We start from the raw sequence: 19210 nt of genomic DNA on the forward strand, positions 1-19210 counted from the left end.
TTAGAATGAAATGTGTTGATATGGAGCACTGATGTGGGAAATACTTTAGATGCATGTACATGCATAACCTATACCTCATGGATATTTTGATTTATATGATAAAAGGCAAAGTGACAGAGATAATATATATCTATATATATATATGTGCATATGCATCCCCAGGTTCAACGATAAATATTACGTAATACACAGAAGTAGATATGGTTCTATAGTAAGTAGTTTTCATAGGCAAAAGACTCGACTCTACATGTTCCATTCTAGTCATTTCCAGTCAAGCCTGAAAGCCAGTGCAACGTTACACGTGTGCTTTGTTACACGTGTACTTTGTTACACGTGGGCTTTGTTACACGTGGGCTTTGAAATGTTGCTTTTGTTTAGCTGTTGTGACATAAAGGAGAAAAAATAAATGTTTTGACTTGCCGTGTCATTTTTTAATTTGAAAAAATGACCAAGATCCTCCTAAGTAGCCTTAATTTAGCCCAAGTACAATATAAGCCCAAGCTTTCATTCTGAGGATGTGCAGTCAGCACAAGCCAGATTTACACATTCCAAACTTAACACAACATTGCAGTGAATAGAAATTCAGGGTTATTTGAGATGAGTGGGATGTCTTTCATGTGCGCTCCCCTTTGCATCCCAGTTGTCATGTCTTTCTTTGTAATACTAATCTTCTTATGAACTAATCTCTCTAACAGGTATGTCTTTGTTGTTTCATTTTTTTTCCATCGCTGTGCCGCTGCAGTCTCCAACCAAGTGGTATATGAAGCTTGTGCCTGTAAGTCAACTAATCAGTGCTGCACTCATTCTGTGTGTCCGTAGTGACCGTCTTTCCTCCTGCCTTTCTCTTCATGTCACCATTGCCATCATTTTATTGGATGTGTGTTGTCAACATCCGACTTCAGTTACATAAACACAGATTTTCTTTCTCTGCTTCTGTTTTGATTAACAAGTGAACCCATGCTGCGTAGCCATGTGTTTTCATGTACTGTGAAAAATCAGCACAAATCTGTTGATTGCATTTCATTGTTTTGTTTTTTCAACTGCTGCACGTAACACTGAGTTTACTAAAAGCCATATAGACATGAGGGATGTTTATCTTACAAGTTTGCTTGTATTTGCTGATGAGAAAAGTCCTTGTGGGTACCCTTGGGGAATCACTGAATTGGTGCCAGGGGATTAGTAAGAAAGAAGAAAGAGAAGGAAAAAAATCAGTTACAGAGATTGGATATCTGGGGGCATGAAATGGTGACAAAGTCGTCCTTTACTGAATCCTTCTGACAAATACAATGTTCAGAGATGGATTATTTTGGTATTTCTATTACAAGGATGAAACAATAAGATCAGATCACAGCATCCAGACAAAACAGTGACTGTTCACTCTTTTAGCAGCTGCTGTTGCCCATTCGCCACCTCGTGAAGATTTCTTTTCTGCAGTTGAAACATTTTACGAGTAAGGCTTCAAAGCTCCAGGTCAGCTTAATTACCTTCATCCTTGGTTAAATATAATGAAGCCATGCTGGGTTTTTAAACTTTTTGTTGCTGGTTTAAAGATCCTATAAAGCATAGCCATTGTAAGGGGGGCTTCATTATACAGGCCTAATTTTTCAGCCATTGTTAATACATGAAAAAGAAAAAGAAACAGGACAAATCTGGCCCAGCAGTTGCTGCAAATGTAAACAGGGTAATTATGCGCAATCCATTGTGTGTTATGGTTTTGTATGTCACGCAGGCCCGCTATAGGAAGGAGCAGGCCTCAGCCGAGCCAGCTCCCCAGATCCCCCCAGTGGACAGCCTGTTGAAAGACAGCACAGACGGCTCGGCCCTGGGTGCTCTGCTGCACTTCTACTGCCCACAGCTGCTGTCACTAGATGGTGAGGAAACAGAGACAGTAGGTGGACGGATTGATCAGTTGGAAGTTTACAGCTCTGTATGTTGGACATCAGGTAACCATAATGAATCAGCAGAGGGAAATATAGACCTTTGACCAGATAAATGATCTCAGGGTGTCACTTAAGCTGATGAAATTCACGACTTTGTTTTGTTCTCAAACCAAAGCAGCGGCGGGATTCTGCCCTTTTTCAAAACACTGTTTTTATCCTGCATTATTTTTTTACAGAAAACAATAATTCACGTTTTATTGTCAGGAGGGATAGTTACTCTGTCTGTGCACATTGCAGCGTCATTGTTTCTCCTGCCTCTTAGTTGTTAATTTAGCCGATTGAAGATCAGTCACTAACAATAGATCCAACATATTCACTTTCAAGTCTGTAAATAGAGGTCAAAATACATTCCAACACATCAGTTACCTGTATGCAAATCATTCATCAAACCTAGAAAATAATCAAAGTTTTCAACAATCAACTTTGTTTTGTCTTGAATATATCAGCTCACACCTCCTAGTTGATGACATTAGATCGCTCTCATGATAGTTCAGACTTTCTCTGAACTTTGCTCTTATTACACCCATTGTTCCATACCCACACATTGTTCCCTGCCCACTTCATCCCTCCCTGTACATAAACAACCACCGTCTGCATGGCGGAAACCACTGAAGTGAGTGTTTAATCACTATCACCCTGACACCTGATGGCTCCCTCTGTCCTCCCAGATATCTGTCTGAAGGAAAATATGACTCTGGCTGATCGACTGTACAACCTGCAGCTCATACAAGACTTCTGCAAAGACAACCTCAACAGCTGCTGCCACTTCAGTCTGGAGGACATGCTCTATGCCTCCTCCACCATCAAGGTAAAGAGCCTGTGAGAGATTTTGTTGGTCATTCATACATATTTGAAGCTTGATTGCAGAGATTTTGAAAACATGTTATTTAGAAAATATGCAGGACATTTTGCTGAATTTTGCTGATCCTTTCGGGTTCATTGTTAGGACATTCTTGCTGCAAAATAGGCACTCTTTACTTACTCTTTAATTACCAAACTGGGAAAGTGCCTTCTGGATATAATTCCAGTTCAAAGTGGTGGTTGAACAACAACAACAAAAAAAATCCTTATTAGTTGGCACAATATAAGTGAGTTAAGTTGTTTTACCAAAACACTGTTCTTTTGTTTTTAAGTTTTTCTACAATAAAAGGTAAGAATCCATATAGTGTGGTTGCATCCGGTCAGATGCGTTAAATGGGAGGAGAGAAATAAGTGGGACTGTAGGCCAGTGCAGTGAGTCATGCTGTGGAAAAACATCTCAGTCCAAACTGTCTCCTCCAACCACAAGCTTGGAAGGACTCATAAAGCCTGCTTTCCCAGTTACACACTCTTTCCATTTCCTTCTTTAGGCTATTGACCTTTCTCTTCTCTTCTTTTCCATTCTTTTTTTGTATACGTTTACCTAATTCTTTGTCAAGTTCTTTGCTCTTTTTGAGTCTTTCTTTCTTTCTTTCCTTCTTTCTTTTTTCACTGGTCCTTGTGATTTTAAGGGATTTTTTTTCTCCTGTGGTCTCTCAACTGATATTTGTCTCTGTGTGACAGACAAATTCACTCTGTCCTGCTGATAGCCAAGTTTACATACACTTCAGTTCCATTATACGCCCATGCAGCCACTGTGTTTTGTGATATGTGCACATTTCTTGTTATGTCTCATTGCCTGTAGTGCATCTGTCCTTGAAACTGCTCCTGTTTTTTTTACAGTAAGCATCCTCCCTGCACTGCTATTCTTTCTTCAGCAGTTAAAAACATATATTGCTCACTTTAGATTGGCCAATAAAACTTAATTATTTGTAATATAGTTGACAGGGATTTAGAAAGAGAGTTGTGAGTTTCAAGGTACTCGTAAACGTTTTCTGACTCTTCTGTTTAGTTCCCTGTTTTCATGTCCTATTCTGCTGGCCTTATTTTTTGTGTACACATGCTTCCCTCATGTACCTGTACAGGCACACAGCACTTAGATTGTTCTAAGGGTCTATATTGACTCAAAATCAGCTAATTTGATTCAGTTCATGGTGAATTGCTGCGTATACATGCATTTAAGTTGTTGCCTTTACGGTTAGTCCAGTTACCCCAACATCTCAAACAGTCACAGACACTTTGTTTTCCTTCATAAAATGTTCAATACTATACATGTGCATAATAGTACGTACAGCTCCTATGAAGTATTTCTAGTTCTCTGGTGTTGTGATGTAACTGTCCTTCCCCGCTGCTTGTTTTGTTCCTCTTGAGTCAATCAGTGTGTTATGCCTGAGAGCTGCATAAACACTAAGTTGATGTGTCGGGATGGATGAACTTGGCTTTGCCTTAACTGTCGCCTCAGCATGTCCTCAGATGCAGGACTGTTGCTCTCAGCACAGGCAGAATGGAGGTCACTGAAAGGACAAACTTCAGTCTAAACTGACTTAACATGTATCTGATACCTTAAAAAAACAACAACAACAACAGTTCAGTTCTATAATTTCATCGGATTTGGATGCTGCTCATTAAAGTCACTCTTAAATGACCTTTTTAAAAATGAAAAGAAGTGATAAACTCCCCTTGCAACACTAAAATGCACCAACTAGTAGTGTGAAACAGTGGCTTAGAGTCCTTGAGCAAATACAGCAAAATGGCAAAGGAATGACTCAGTGGAAGCAATTGTAATATTAGTACTGATGGAGGTATATTATGATCCAGTATGTTACGTCATATTTGTAGGATAGTTTCATTTTGCACCAAACTGCAGACTCTCTTGCACCGAGCAACCCAAAGCATGCACACAGTGAGTGAAAATAAATAACGATCGAGTTGTGGGAGCCAGCCAGCAGCATTATTTTGCTGACACTGATTTCTGGAGTGATAAAAGTGTCCCAGCTGGCCAGAGTTGTTGCCTGAGAGAAGCAGTACAATACAGCCAGAACTGCATACTGCATACAGAACCAGTTAGACTCGGTAACATTGACCCAGATTCCAGACGGGCACATCTTCAGTGGCACCGTAGCACTAATGGAGACCTTATTATAGACTGAGCTGAGACATTAGAGGGGAGGCGAAGTGAGAGAGGTGTTGAAGAGGAGGAAAATGGGAACAAGAGAGAAGAGACAAAGGGGAAGGCAATTAAGAGTGTGAGGCAATTAAAAGACAGAAGTGACTTAGGGGGGTGGGGGCATTGGAGAGGGGCAGTGTCTTATCAGACAGACACACAGACTTGACACTTACCTGTGTTTCTGTGCTAATTCTTCTATCAGGTGTGATTCTAAAAGATTGGATCTTAACTGTGAAAGTCATTGCTCAATTATCTACATACTGTTACATTATTGATGAGTTGCTCGTTATATATATATATATATATATATATATATCTATATATATATATATATATATATATATATATATATATATCTATATATATATATATATATATATATCTATATATATATATATATATATCAGGAATACCCTAATAAAAAAGAAATGCAATCCTCCTCATAATGGGAACATCTTAGAGAATGTGGTATCAATTCATTTTATTATTTAAGTATTCATTCATAGTAACCCCTCAAAAACTGGTAGCTTTAAGAGAAATAACTGCATATAACTGCATATCGTGTTAACTAAATGAGTGCACTCCAAATGATCAACACTACTGTCAAAAACCTCCTATCCTGATGTAGCTCCTGGAGGTGAGACAATCTAAGAGATATCATAAGTCATTCAAAGAAATCAGATGCAGAAAGTTGGAACTTAACATGAGGCTTCACAGTGTGAACATTCAACACCCAATTCTGGATCCTCACGCAGCCACCTTCACACACCAGTCTGTTCATATCAGATCAGGTGTGAAATGTAGAGCACTACACAGAGAAACTACATTAGTGAATGGATTAGGTCACTTCCCTCTTACAGCAATTTGCTTGTTTAGTAAGACATCATGTTCATCATGCCTCAATAAAGGGAAATACATTAGCCTCCAGAACCCAGCTGCCAAAGCCATATATTACATTGTGTAGGGCCACTCTTTGCTCATGGGCTCAGGCCAGTCAATCACGTCAACCCACTCCCATTTAATGGCTTTACCTTTAATGAATTCACAGCTCATCCAAATTACCATCTGTGTATCCAGGGAGGAGAAATTAAATTCACCATGTCTGGGGGGGTTTTCCACCAGGAGCTTCGTAGCAAACATGCTGGGGTTGTCCTCAAGGAAGCAAACTAACACATGTACTGTAATTTATCAGCTGCCTTCTAAACATGACTACCAGTCATTTGTCCTTAATCTGACTATTATAGATGGCAGTAATGAAGAACAGCAGCTCCACGGTGAGGTTTCATCTGCCAAAAAGTAGCACACGTTGTTAAAACTGACCTAATTGCTCAAGAAATAAGTGTTTGGCTGTTAAACACAAACGGATTTCTCTGTTTTATTTCAAATATAAAGCATTACATATGGCTGACGCGTGCAATGATTGTTGCTCTTGAATAAACTTAGCTACCTAGATCACCAGGCAAGCTCAAGTAGGAATAGCTATTTTTCTGTCTTCTGATTCTATTTCATCACTGGGTTTTCCAACATGAAATTATGGTGCCTCAGGTCTCTCTGAAGCCTTTTCTTTTTTACACTCACATAACCTCAGGTTTTTCAGTGGGTGACGAGCAGCAGCTTGATAAGCTTGGAAGGAAATGAAAGATGGGGTTTTCCAGATTGGAGTGAGTCTGGCTGGCAGGCTGGCAGCCGGTAGACCTAGATCCTTTAATCAACCTTCTGGCCCAGTGATTGTTGAGATTAATGCCCTCTGAATGCTCAGTGTGTGGCTGGGTCTTGTCTGTTGCAGATCTAAATGACATCATTTTTAGGGTGTGCATGAGTGTTCTGTCATGTGCATTTTTATGGATTAAACCGATACACATTGCCCTTGCATTTGGGTGTTTTCACCATGATTGTGAAGCATAGGGGCATGCCTATCCCTGCAGAGTGGATTAGCCCGCCTCCTCCCTCGACCAACTACAATCAACGCTGAGCTCTCTTCTTGCACCACCAATCAGGTTCCACTCCTCAACCTGGGAGTCATACACTCAAATGTCCAAACAGCCTAATCTGGCAATGCTGCAAATCCAGCAGCCCACGAGGTAGTAGAGTCAGTGAGCGGGGGGATAGGTGTGGCAGTGGTGCAGTAGTTGGTTGTTTAGGGACATGTGTGAGTGCCTGCTTAAGGATGGTATTATACGTTTAACCCTCACACCTGGTGTGACAGTAGTAGACAGGCAAACAGATGGGAAAAGAGAACAAGGAAGGTTTGGTAGTTTTCACCAGCCTGGGCAATACGGATAAGAGGAGATCAGTCCATCTTTCTGTCTTTATTGTTTTTTTTTTGTTTGTTTTCCCTTTGCCTGTCTTGTTCTCTCTACTGTTCATCATGGCCATTGAGGAATGCTTCAAATGCTGAACTCACCTAAAGGTAAACCAGATGGTTTGAATTAGCATTAGTTAGTGATACTAGTGATTAGGATTAGGATTCTAAAGTATTGCTAGGTCTTCATGTTAAGAGTTAAATTTGAATGTAAAATTGATAGATGTTTTTATTTGCTTTACTTTAACTACTTTGATAACAATGTGCTATTGCTTTGCACTGTCACAAAATAATCTGTTTCAGTAGCTCTGCACACTAGGATGTGGCTAAGTAAAGGCATCCAAAAACAGAGAATTGTAAATGGCTGCAGCATGAGCTGAAGCAGGCCAGTGTCACTGATGTTAATTGCCTCTGCCCCTCCTGGTGTGCTTCAGGGCTGCAGTTTAAGGGCTTAAGAGGTGTCTGTATGACGTGTGTGTGCTGCCGTTTGCTCGGCAGAACGAAATGTTGCTGATGAGGTGAATCGAGCATCTTTGGAGCTGAGCCATGCTCTGTCTTTGTCTGGGGACCATGGACAGAGGGCAGAGAGAGGGTGTGTTTCCTCAAGGTCGTTCCTGCTTCATTGTACTCACTTTGCATATGTAAAGTGGCTGTTAGAGTGGCGTGTTCACAGTTGCAATGCCTAATTTAGCATAGCATTTAATTAAATACTGAATCTTAATATACATTCAAGGGTTATTCAGAAAATGATTAATTCAGTTTATAATGCAAAATAACTTGCCCTTGAGTGGAGGAATTTGACTTCCATGGCACAGAAGTATTTGGCAGACACTTTTATCCAAAGCAACTTACACTTATGTCCCAGGTAGGCATGTAGCGTAAGGGGTTTTGCCTAAGGACCCCTACAGGATCGGGGTCAGGATTCAAACCCCAATCACCCACATGAAAGACAGCAGTCTTACCTCTACACTATCCAGTCGCTTGTTTTTTTGCTTTGATTTATATTTATTTATGTTCTTGTAGCTGAAATTATTAGAAATTATTTTCTTAAGTGTTGCTAAAAGGGGTTGAAAAAACATCTGTTACACTGGTTGAATCAAGGTGTTTTTTTTGTCAGGAACAAATATAGTGTAACCCCACTTTGCACCACATACAACCCCTTTTTACCTTTGTAAAAGAAAATAAACAGCAGTTGGGAAGATGGAGACATACCACTGAGGGATAAATCTCCTTCCAATGGTTATTGATGCAGTGCAGTGTCCTCCAGCAGTGTACCCTCCCACTGTACGGTGACCTCATTCAGACATGGACACAACTTGGACATAATTTAGCCAGGCTCATTCAAGTTGGCTGTTGGGTGACTGAAATCAGAAAAGAGAGCTGTCCTCTATAATACAAATGAGGTTAATGGCTTCATCGCTCCTGTTTACTAGTACAGGTTCTGATACTATATACATTATCATGCAAGTGGAAGATTATTTTATCAAACCTGTGAAAAACCATGATGATGATTACCATTAGCTTAGCTCGCTTAGCTCATTAGTAGTGATTAACAGTGACACCTGCTGGAGAAAGAGATGTAATGCAACTAATATGCTGTTGTGGATAAAATGAAAAGTGGCTGGACATGTTCAGAATTTATTTTTTTGTCAGCAACTGTCAAGTCTCTCTTTAAAATATTTTTGATTTGGTTGATTAGATAAAACTCAATATCGTGTGTTTAATCTTGTTTTCTCTACCAGAGTAACTACCTGGTGTTCATGGCAGAGCTGTTCTGGTGGTTTGAGGTGGTCAAGCCATCTTTTGTGAAACCAAGAATGCTGGACAATGAAGGCACAGGCAAGTGTAAAATTAGAACCCTAGAATTTGATTTATAGTAGTAATAACATCAATAGTGTCTTGTTTGTAATGACGAGGGAATAATTGCAAGAAGTGATAGTCCTTACTCTGTTAAGTTACTTGTAATATTTGGGTAAAATTGTATGTTGCATTGTTGAAGCACAGTTTGATCATTAGTTTCTGTTATATCAGATTCCTCTTCATTGTTGAAGAATATACCAGTCATCCCCATCTCCAAGGCAACTAAAAGAAGTTTTATGGAAAGACCCCCAAGTCCTGAAAGACCCAGGTATGTTTGTCCAGGTATTCAGTGTGAAGTTTTGTCGACTTTTAAGCCAAATATAACAAAATAAAAAGTAATGATTAACACTGGAAATCATGATGGATGTCTTTTTCTGTCCCTCATTCTCTAGCTTACCACTCCGTCCCCAGCCTCGAAACTCAGGTTATTATAATGATCTTGACAACTAAAATTAAAGTATAAGGTAGATATATAAAAATATCATTACTTGTATTGCTTGATTTTCACTTTGCTTATTTGTGTAATCCAGGAGAGATCAAGAGGTCAACTTCAATGTCTTTTGTTGATGGCAACCTTGGCACATGGCCCAAAGAGAAAAGGTTAGTCATGTTTTTGTCCTGTTTCTGTGCTGCTCAACTACAATATTCAGTCCCCAAGAGATGGAGTCATTTAGAGATTAAGATAATCTAATTGTGATGCTGCCAAGCTGCTCCCCAAACTAGCCATTCACATTCATTTATGCTTTTCCTGTTAAGGTCTGGTCCTTATGGAGTGTCTTTTGACATTCCTTTTGATAAAGAGGATTCTGCTTCTGCCTCCACACGTGGGATGGTCAGGTCTGTCAGCACTGATGATGGTTCTGGTTTCAAGATTCAGAAAATGCCCCGTGGAATGAAGCGCAATCTATCCTTCCAGCCAGTGAATGGCCAAAGTGTTGGCATTGAGGAGGAGGGCTGTCCAGATAGCCTAGCAGGCATGGAGCTTAGCGGGCAAGCATACCCCAACGGACATGGAAGTGTCATGGCAACAGCTCCCTCCATGGAGGAAGCCCTCCAGATCATCCACAGCCCAAGTAAGCTCCCTGTAGAGGGCATCAACAACGGTTTCTTCCTGCACAATCAGCACCATGGAGCTGATGTTGGCAGCTTAGACCCAGTGTCAGAGATGGACACCAAAGGATCTTTAAGCACCACAGACACCACAGAGGTCGACACTGGCATTCATATCAGAACAGAAGACATGCTGGATGAAGATTCCTCTCTGAGGGACTGCTCTGTGAACATGGAGCTGGATGTGGACACACCAAGCCCCTGTCCGAGCAGTCAGAGCAAATCCCCCTCAGGAATGAAGATGACCAGCTTTGCCGAACAGAAGATGAGGAAGCTCAGTCCATCTGCTCCAGATTCAGGCAGGGGCAGCAGCAGCTCCCTAAAGACCACTCCAGAGGGTTCTGAATTTGGCCTTCCATTATCTGTGTCCTGGGCACCAACCCCTGAGCACAGCCCCATCCGTCAACAAGCCACCCCACCCGTTACAACTCAGGCGTCACCAGCTCCTGTCCAGCTTCCACCCAATGACCCTGCTCAAGTCATGGCAACAGAGATGGTCCAGCTTAGAATGAGACTTGAGGAGAAACGGAAAGCTATTGAAGCACAGAAGAAGAAAGTGGAGGCTGCTTTTACAAAGCATCGGCAAAAAATGGGTCACTCTGTGTTCCTAAATGTGGTAAAGAGGAAAGGCGATGGTGCTGCCAGTGGAGAAGAAGGGAGGAAAACTGAGGGAGAAGGAAAGACAACAAGCACAAGCCCCACCTTTATATTTGGAAGGAGCAAGGCAGACACACCCGATGGGGCAGAGCAAAGCAGCACAGCCTCTTGTTGGCAAAAAACACCGGGTGCAAGTGAGGAAGGTGGACAAAGCCATGCACAGCTAACTGAAGGGGATCTATCAGAGTACACACGTTCCATAGAGAAGCTCAACCATTCTTTAGCCTTCCTCCAGACTGAGATGCAGCGCTTAGCTCAGCAGCAGGAAGTGATCATGGCCATGAGGGAGCAACAGCATCAGCAGGCATGGGTCATCCCTCCTCCACAAACAAACCCCTCACCACAAAAACACACTCGAGCTGGAGCTGTGACTCGATCCTCAGGGCCCTCGTCTCCTGCCGACTCACCTCGTTCCACCCATCGTTCTCCAACCAGCATCAAACGTAAATCTGCCTCCTTCCACTCACGGAACCCTCGCACCGCTCGACCCAGCGAGCTTAAGTTGGCTCCCTACAATCGCGTCCTAACCGCTCCACAGTCTGTCGACAGCATCCCACGGCTACGTAGATTTTCTCCTTGCCAGCCCTTAGCAAGCTCCTTCATTTACATGGGGGAGGAGCCAGCATCTGCTAGTCCACAGACAATAGACCCAGACCAGGATAAACACAAGGAGACAAATCCACTCCTATCCCCAGAGAGGGAGCTGGCAAGTATATGTGCAGCCATGTCACCCCCCAGCTCTCCCAACCTGCTCAGCAAAAGAGAAGAAGTTGAAATTGAAGTAGATACAAATGACCAAACCCAGGAAAAAGTGTCCCACAATCATTCCAAGATCTATGGCATGGAAACGGATTACCAGAAAAAGCACGTTCAAAAGTCATTTACAGACCTCAAACCGACCATAGAGTCGTCGGTCCCTGAGGTTCTGGCCCACCCTGTGGTAGAAACCTTCACATTGACACCCACAGAGATCCCTTCACTGCCAGAACTCTCCTGTCAAGCCAAAAGCACTTTGATTGAGGTTCCTCTGTCAGTTGTGAGGCCACTTGAGGATCTGACATTGGATGACTGTTCTGAGGTGGAGCAGGGAGATACGGAGGATGACGAACAAAAGATGTGTCGTGGTTTCTTTTTCAAGGTAATTTTAAATGCCTTCGAATATAATGTATCAATAACATCTGAGGTACTGACTAATGTCATTCTAGCCATTATCGGTTTTCTCAGCAAATTTATTTTCAACAAGCCCATATGTGTAATATACGAGTAAGAAAGAGTGACTCCACTCAATGAGTTGAATATGACCCACCCACTAATACTAACAAACAAAAACATAAAAATCCCAGCTTGCAGAGTTTGATTTGCAGCTGTACACATGACTGAAAACTTTCAAATTCCACGAGTTGCTTTTGGTGGAAAAAGCAACTCTAATAATTGCATAGGGCAGCCATGTTTGTTTTCGTAAGGAGACCTTTTTGTTCCAAACATGAAGCATTTAGAGGTCCAAGAAGCGTTCCGCATGGGGACTGCATCATCTTCCCCTTTAAAGTGTGTAAGATTGTCGTTAGCCGCCGTCTGGGCTTGGATGTAGGTCAGAAAACTAGGGCTGCTGTAAATAATTCAGGCACAGCTGCTTTAGAAATGGGGTTTTAGAGGGCTTTACTAAATTATGAGGGTTTAAGAATAAACCGTCACCTCAAGGAAACTGTAGATTAAACCGGTCTGTATTTAAATTAGAGGATAAAAACAATTGGATTTTGTTCATGGACATTAGTTTGATTATAGGATTATTTTATGTTTACAATAGGTGTGATCTCTTTTTACAAAGCCTCTCTAAAAAAATCCAATCTCCAGGCTGTCTTTATTGCCCTCAACATCAAAAGAAAATTGTATTATCTCATACATGAAAAAATAAGAGACAATAACAGTAATTATGACAGACAAGAAACACGTTTCACTCACTTTTGAGCACCCATCACATCATTGGGTGAGACAGCTGACTTTGTTTTCTTCAGGCGGATGGAAAGGCAGAGGAGAACATGGCACAGAAGAGGGCTGCACTGCTGGAGAAAAGGATGAGACGAGAGAAGGAGAGCCAGCTGAAGAAGATGCAACAAGAGGCTGAGCAGGAGCAGAAGAAAGAGGAGGCTCGGTATTGTGATAGAAGAAATCCTAACAGTCATTCTTCATATTTTTATTTGGTGTTTTACTAGAGAAAATGTGAAAGGGAGGCCTCACGTTGATTGGTTCAGGTCACCATATTGCATTCCCACTTTCTCTGAGGCTGTCTTTTGTATGGAAATACTCTGAAATCTGACTTCAGGATAGTGTTTCTATTTATCTGTCAAATTATTTCTCAGTTCATGTCTGCTCCTCATAACCGGTCACAGCACAGCGTCCACCTCTTCCACTTTATTTCTCTTTGACTTTAATTTCTCTTTTTCAGACCCTCAGTTTTGTTTTTTTGTTGTTTTTTTTTTTAGATAATTTCACTATAAATAATCTAAAAAATTAAGTAGGGCAAAACTGATTGGAATTTACTTTTGGGGTTATTTTGATAATTTTTTTTCATTACATTAATTAAATTATGATTCTCCATGGTATTTTAATCAGTTGTCAACATTTTTTAGATCAACTAGTTAATTGACTTGTCTCAGCTCTGATTTATATGATGCTTCATATTAACGTCCCCAAATTCGTGAACTAAAAATCCAGTGTTTCTTCTCACTCCCGTGGCTCTTGTTCCATCTCATCATCTGCTCAGACTGAAGGCAGAGGAGGAGCGTATCAGGAAGGAGGAGGACAAGGCCAGGAAGGATTTCATCAAGCACGAGTACCTCAGGAGGAAGCAGCTGAAGCTGATGGAGGACATGGACACCATCATCAAACCTCGACCAGCTGGTGGAGCCAAGCAGAGGCGAGGCCGGCCCAAGTCTATCCATCGTGAGAGTACGGACTCGCCCAAAACACCTGTCAGAGCTGCCACAGGTAACCATGGAGACAACCCCCATCCAGTGGCGTCATCCCATCTGTCAAATCTGTGTCCTGCTGCTGCTCTTCCTTGTGCCACCAAAGATTATGTCAAAGTGAATCTTTTTTTTCTATATATTTTATTAGAAAATTACAGAGATGTCGTGTTTATTTGTACTGTAATCATTGTATCCAATAGCCAATGATAATGAGCGACGCTGTTATAACAATTTACCACACTATCCTGAACCTACAATGCGGCACAAGTGTAAGTATGAGTGAAGCCGATTTAGCATTTTGTTTGTGCACATTTAATAATGTTTATTTATTTATTTCCATGTATTACGGGATGTGTCAGTTCATTTCAGTCACAGCCCTGAGAAGACATTTCTCTCCGATTATGGTTGGCACATAACCGAGTAGGCAGTCAGGTGTTGTCTTCATTTGTTGTGTCCGTGTAATTGTGTCATGTTGTGCTACATTTTGTTGTCACATCCAGGTTCACGGCAACGTATCTTTTCAGTTTCCAGCTTGTCCCTCGCCTCCCTCAGCCTGGGCGACAGTGGCAGTGTTCCCTCTGAGAAGAGAGCGCCCAGGTGAGTTGTTCCTGCGCTGCGGGTCTTTAAGTGCTGCTGAAACAATATTTTAATGTGAACTGTTTAGTTTAGTTCAGTTTAGTGTGAGATGTTCAAAAATCTGAGTACTTTTAAGGGGAACAATCCCTTCAGTCACAGCACCCTGCTTGTGCTGTTTTTGTTATTTAAACCTGTTTCAGGCGCTTTGATTTTACTGTTAATGAGCCACTGCAAATCGGCAGGATTTTTGCATATATAGAGTTAAAAACACAGTGGACAACACAGGGCAGAAAATGCGTGCCGCAGATGTAGAATTGGATGTTTCTCCGAAACAGAATTTGAGAAACATGAGCAGTGAGTTTGGTTGGACATCCAGACTGACTCTCATTCCCAGCTCTAACATGTTCTCTTTTAATCTTCCCCTTGTACCACTTTCTTTCCTGCTGTTTCACGTGTCAGAAGTTCTAGTTTAGCCTCTAGCAGTCTCTTCTACTTTCTGAGCTCTCCTAAACTAAGAAGGAGAAGGTTAGTTTCTTCTTGACTGTGAAATTTGAAGGCACTTCCCGCTGTCCCAATCCTTCACCAAAAACCCAAAAGCAACACATTATATCTTTTTTTTTTTAATTAATTTCTTTTTTTACATAAGGCAGCGACACTCAAAGCAAATTTCAAAGCGGCGGTCTAATGCTACCCTTTCTGCATCATCTTAACCACAAAATACTTGATTACCACAGTAATCATGGTTCTCTGAAAGCGTAGTGACGCATCTCATGGTGAAGCACTTCACAGCCTCTGTGTACTGAAAGCTTTTACAAGCCTGCAGCGTGGTTAATGTGGATATGTCTTCTCAGGAGCTGTTTCAGGGCACTGGCCGTGCTTTAGACAAGTGTTCCAAAAGTTTGTCTATTTGAGATTAAATGTGCAATGCACATAGGCTGTGAGATGCTCTATACAGTGAGATGCTGCATGAGCTTTGACAAAGAGCAAATAGTTTTATTTTTCCACTCACCGCTCTGCCGTGCCTTCCCTGCCAGTTTTCACTCCTGCAGGTTTTTATTTTTCCCTTTTTCCACTAAAAGATGAAGATGAACTATCCTGTTTAGAGCAGCCACATTTCAGCTCTACAGATGTCACCTTTCATAAAGGCCCATCTTATCAAGTCATTGCCATGTACGATGTGTGTCGTTGTTTCAGATAGTCACTTTACACAGTTGTTGCCCGTGTGTACAGGCGAATGATTGCTCTTCCAGTCTCAGTATAAAAGAGCAAGTGTAAGACAAGTGATGCACTATTTTTGATTGGCCTCTTTTCTTGACCTGACATGCACCACACTGCATTTGCTGCCTGTGCTTGCAAGCTCTGCTGCCTTACTGGTTATTGCAAGAATCTCAAGACAAGTCCCTGCTTTTGATAATCAAACCGAGAAACAGCCCTGCACCTCCTGCACGCTACTTGCGTGTTCAGGATCAGAGGATCAGAGCTTAAAGTCCATCTGTGTGTATTAGGCCTGACTCTGCAGATGGCTTCCTGTCACCGAGTCGCTCCAGCAGCAAGAATGGAGAAAAAGACTGGGAGAATGGATCCACCACCTCATCTGTTACATCCAACGCAGAGTACACTGGTGAGTCAGCTTGATGGAAATCATGTTTACTCCATGAACGTTTCATCTGGCAGGTATTTATACCATAAAGATCCTAATTTTGTCATGGGTAGTCACATTTCTTCTTTGCAGGGTTTCCTTTAACAGTGTTAAATAATAAATAAATAATTGTGATCCTCATGCACTCATTGCTCACGTTCCTTTTGTCAGACTAACTGATGACACCCAGACATGATTTATCAAAAGAGAGTAAAAATATGCATGAAGGTCTTTTTTGTGCTGTAGCTGGGTTGGTTGCTACAGCAACAATCTCCTCCTGATGTCCCCTGCTCTGTTTTCATTCAGGACCAAAGCTGTACAAGGAACCCAGTGCCAAGTCTAACAAGCACATTATCCAAAATGCTCTGGCCCACTGCTGCCTCGCAGGCAAGGTCAATGAGGCCCAAAAGAACAAGATCCTGGAGGTAACAACATGGAGCGTTTTCTGATTGGTTCATGCAATGATGCAGCTGGGATGATGATGCTATCTAAATTATGTCCTGAATCGTATTTCAGTTTGTTGTAAATGGTTTGAGATAAAGGTACATAAAAAGTACATATATGGGCAGGTTTTAAAATATAAAGTAGAAGTGGCAGTGTTTTCCAAAGCATATGCCACATTGATATCTAATTAGCTTCGTTTCCTTGATCTTAACAGGAGATGGAAAAATCAGGGGCCAACAACTTCTTGGTTTTGTTCCGAGATGGCGGCTGCCAGTTTCGCTCTCTCTACACTTACTGCCCGGAAACAGAGGAGATCAACAAGCTTACGGGCTTCGGCCCCAAAAGCATCACACGCAAGATGATAGACGGGCTCTACAAGTACAACTCAGACAAGAAGCAGTTCAGTCAGATACCAGCGAAGACCATGTCAGCCAGTGTGGACGCAGTGACCATCCACAACCACCTGTGGCAAACCAAGAAGCCAGCCACCCCTAAAAAAGTAGTGCCTGGGCAGTCTTAATGGAACTTGAAACCCCCCAGCCCTCCTTCCCAAATACATATTTCAATTTGCACTTCACTGTACATATCCATGAAGATTCAAACACCTGCAATGCCAGTTAGATGAATGCATATTTGTCTTTTTTAATGTTAGTTTCTCCTCTCATTACAATCCTGTCCATGTTTATCCTGCATACTCCATACTGGATGTTACAGGACTTAAAAGTTAATGAACTGGAATGTATGACACTGTTGAAGAATGACGTCATCGCTTGTCCTTTTAGAGATTGTCACATTTGAGTTAACTTATGAAGGCATGTGTGAGTTTGTTTGTTTGTTTGTTTGTTTACTATGTGCCAAACGTCAAAAAAAGAGACACTATGAATGCTAGGACATCTTACTTGTTACACTGAAGCACTGAAAGTTTTTAATCCATGTACAGAATGATTTTGTTAGCATTATCCTGTTGGATGTGTGTGGCCTTATGCGCATTTTATGTTTGTGTGTGAGTGCAATGAAGTGTTTGTAAAGCAGAAGCTTGCTTTTTTTTTTTTTTTGTATTTGCTGGAAAACTTTTTTTTCTTCATCTCTGTGGGTAAAACAGTTTGTATATTAAGGTACGTAAAACTTCAAAGGGCCAAAAAAGAAAGAAAAAAAAACGAATTGCATACAGCTAGTTTTAGCCACACAGTATGTGTGAGTTCAGCTCAACAAAGCCAAGCGGTTTCAGCTTTTTCAGTACCCTTTTTTTAGATGGTGATTTTTGAAGAATGCAGGAGATACCTATAAATCACTGGTTCTCAACATGTGGGTCAGGACACCTGCAGAGGATTCACACTCTGATGAAGAATGTGTGATGAATATATTTCTAATATACAAGCATCATGTCATGTTTGTAACTGTTGTGATAACTTACCTTTTCTCTGAATACACAAAAGACGTTTGTAATGAAGCTAAACTGTTAGTTGGAGGCAGAATTAACCCCCAGATTTGTTTGGACCGACTCTGTTGAAAAGGTTGAGAGCCATTGTAGAAGAACATTGTGCTGCTGGTTCACAGCAGGTTTGTGAACAAATAAAACAACTCAGTGTTATTTTCCTTATTAAAAAATGTTGCCAACAGTATATGAAGATAATGTATAATCGCACTTCCACTCGCTGGTATGAAAAATGTGACTAAAATCCAAAGACCAGTGACACCTATGGCGTATTGCTCTTTATATTTCCAGTGAGTTAAATTGTACCGGTACTTAAACAGTATTCGATTTTAGATTCCAACTGAAAAATATCTTAATAATGTCTCCACTCATTAAACTATAGGGCACTTCCACACAGCACGAACATGTAGTAAGTACAGTGCATACTCTAGATTCCAGGCTGAAATCATTTTTTCTCCATCACTGCATAAGTGGGTTTTCACGGGAAACTTATCTTAAAGCGTGTGTATTTGCAGATTGGCAGCGCTTTTACCTGTCACCCTCAAAGTCAACATCTCTTAGGTCAGCAATTTAGTTTGATATCCTTCACTACCAATTTATTTCAATCACTAGTACCAATTCACCCTAAAATGAAACCCAGAGTGGGGCCGGTGGATCCCAATTGCTGCTTGCGGGTAGAGACTTGCCATCAGGTTTCATTTACGTCAGTATCGTGATTCCTCTGCTCCCGAATGTGAAATCAACACCGTTTTTAGACGATCGGATGTCGTTTTAAAAAGGAGGGACATTTATGACCAAAAATGAGCATGTACACGTTTTTGAAAATGTAATTTAGTGTAATAGAGAGATGTTCTCCATTTTTGTTTGTTGAAAGAAACTCTACAGAAAGCTCTGTCCACCTGCTCTTTGCTGTTTAAGTCCAGGAAGAAAAAGACAATTTAATGTGTAATAATACTGTACACTATGTTCATGTAAGTTGCCTTTTCATCCTGATTCCTTTGTCAGATGCTGTCCATTCTTTCAACATACTGCAGAACATGTAGTCTCATTTTGGTTTGTTTTCCTTTTGGTTCTATGTTTAATAAACTTAAGCATGGCCTCATCTGTCACGTGGTTCTTTTGGGTTTTTTTTATCTTTAACAAAATATATTATATAAAAAGTAAATAAAATAATAGAATTAAAATTTTAAAAAGCCTTATTTTTTCTTTTTTGGGAAATAGAGGATGTACGAAGACAATTAGCTGTTATCATAAAG

General features: G+C 41.1%; 1 protein-coding gene across 4 annotated transcripts in view; it reads left to right on the forward strand.

Annotated features, from left to right (window-relative positions):
* The window catches only part of camsap2a (calmodulin regulated spectrin-associated protein family, member 2a), a 41820-nt gene extending 22762 nt beyond the window's left edge, over window positions 1–19058 (forward strand). Inside the window, exons 5-18 of one of the 4 annotated variants that reach the window (XM_075485574.1) lie at window positions 743–775; window positions 1730–1871; window positions 2609–2748; window positions 9010–9106; window positions 9299–9395; window positions 9520–9551; window positions 9658–9727; window positions 9884–12032; window positions 12907–13043; window positions 13656–13879; window positions 14361–14457; window positions 15942–16057; window positions 16382–16500; window positions 16734–19058. In XM_075485574.1, coding sequence (XP_075341689.1) covers window positions 743–775; window positions 1730–1871; window positions 2609–2748; window positions 9010–9106; window positions 9299–9395; window positions 9520–9551; window positions 9658–9727; window positions 9884–12032; window positions 12907–13043; window positions 13656–13879; window positions 14361–14457; window positions 15942–16057; window positions 16382–16500; window positions 16734–17039 — 3759 coding nt within the window. In that variant the 3' untranslated portion in view covers window positions 17040–19058. The remainder of the gene's footprint in view (window positions 1–742; window positions 776–1729; window positions 1872–2608; window positions 2749–9009; window positions 9107–9298; window positions 9396–9519; window positions 9552–9657; window positions 9728–9883; window positions 12033–12906; window positions 13044–13655; window positions 13880–14360; window positions 14458–15941; window positions 16058–16381; window positions 16501–16733) is intronic. The other 3 variants (XM_075485575.1, XM_075485576.1, XM_075485577.1) reach the window with 3 other exon arrangements.
* The last annotated feature ends 152 nt before the right edge of the window (window positions 19059–19210 follow it).

The sequence above is a fragment of the Odontesthes bonariensis genome, chromosome 15, assembly GCF_027942865.1.
Source record: "Odontesthes bonariensis isolate fOdoBon6 chromosome 15, fOdoBon6.hap1, whole genome shotgun sequence".
NCBI lineage: Eukaryota > Metazoa > Chordata > Actinopteri > Atheriniformes > Atherinopsidae > Odontesthes > Odontesthes bonariensis.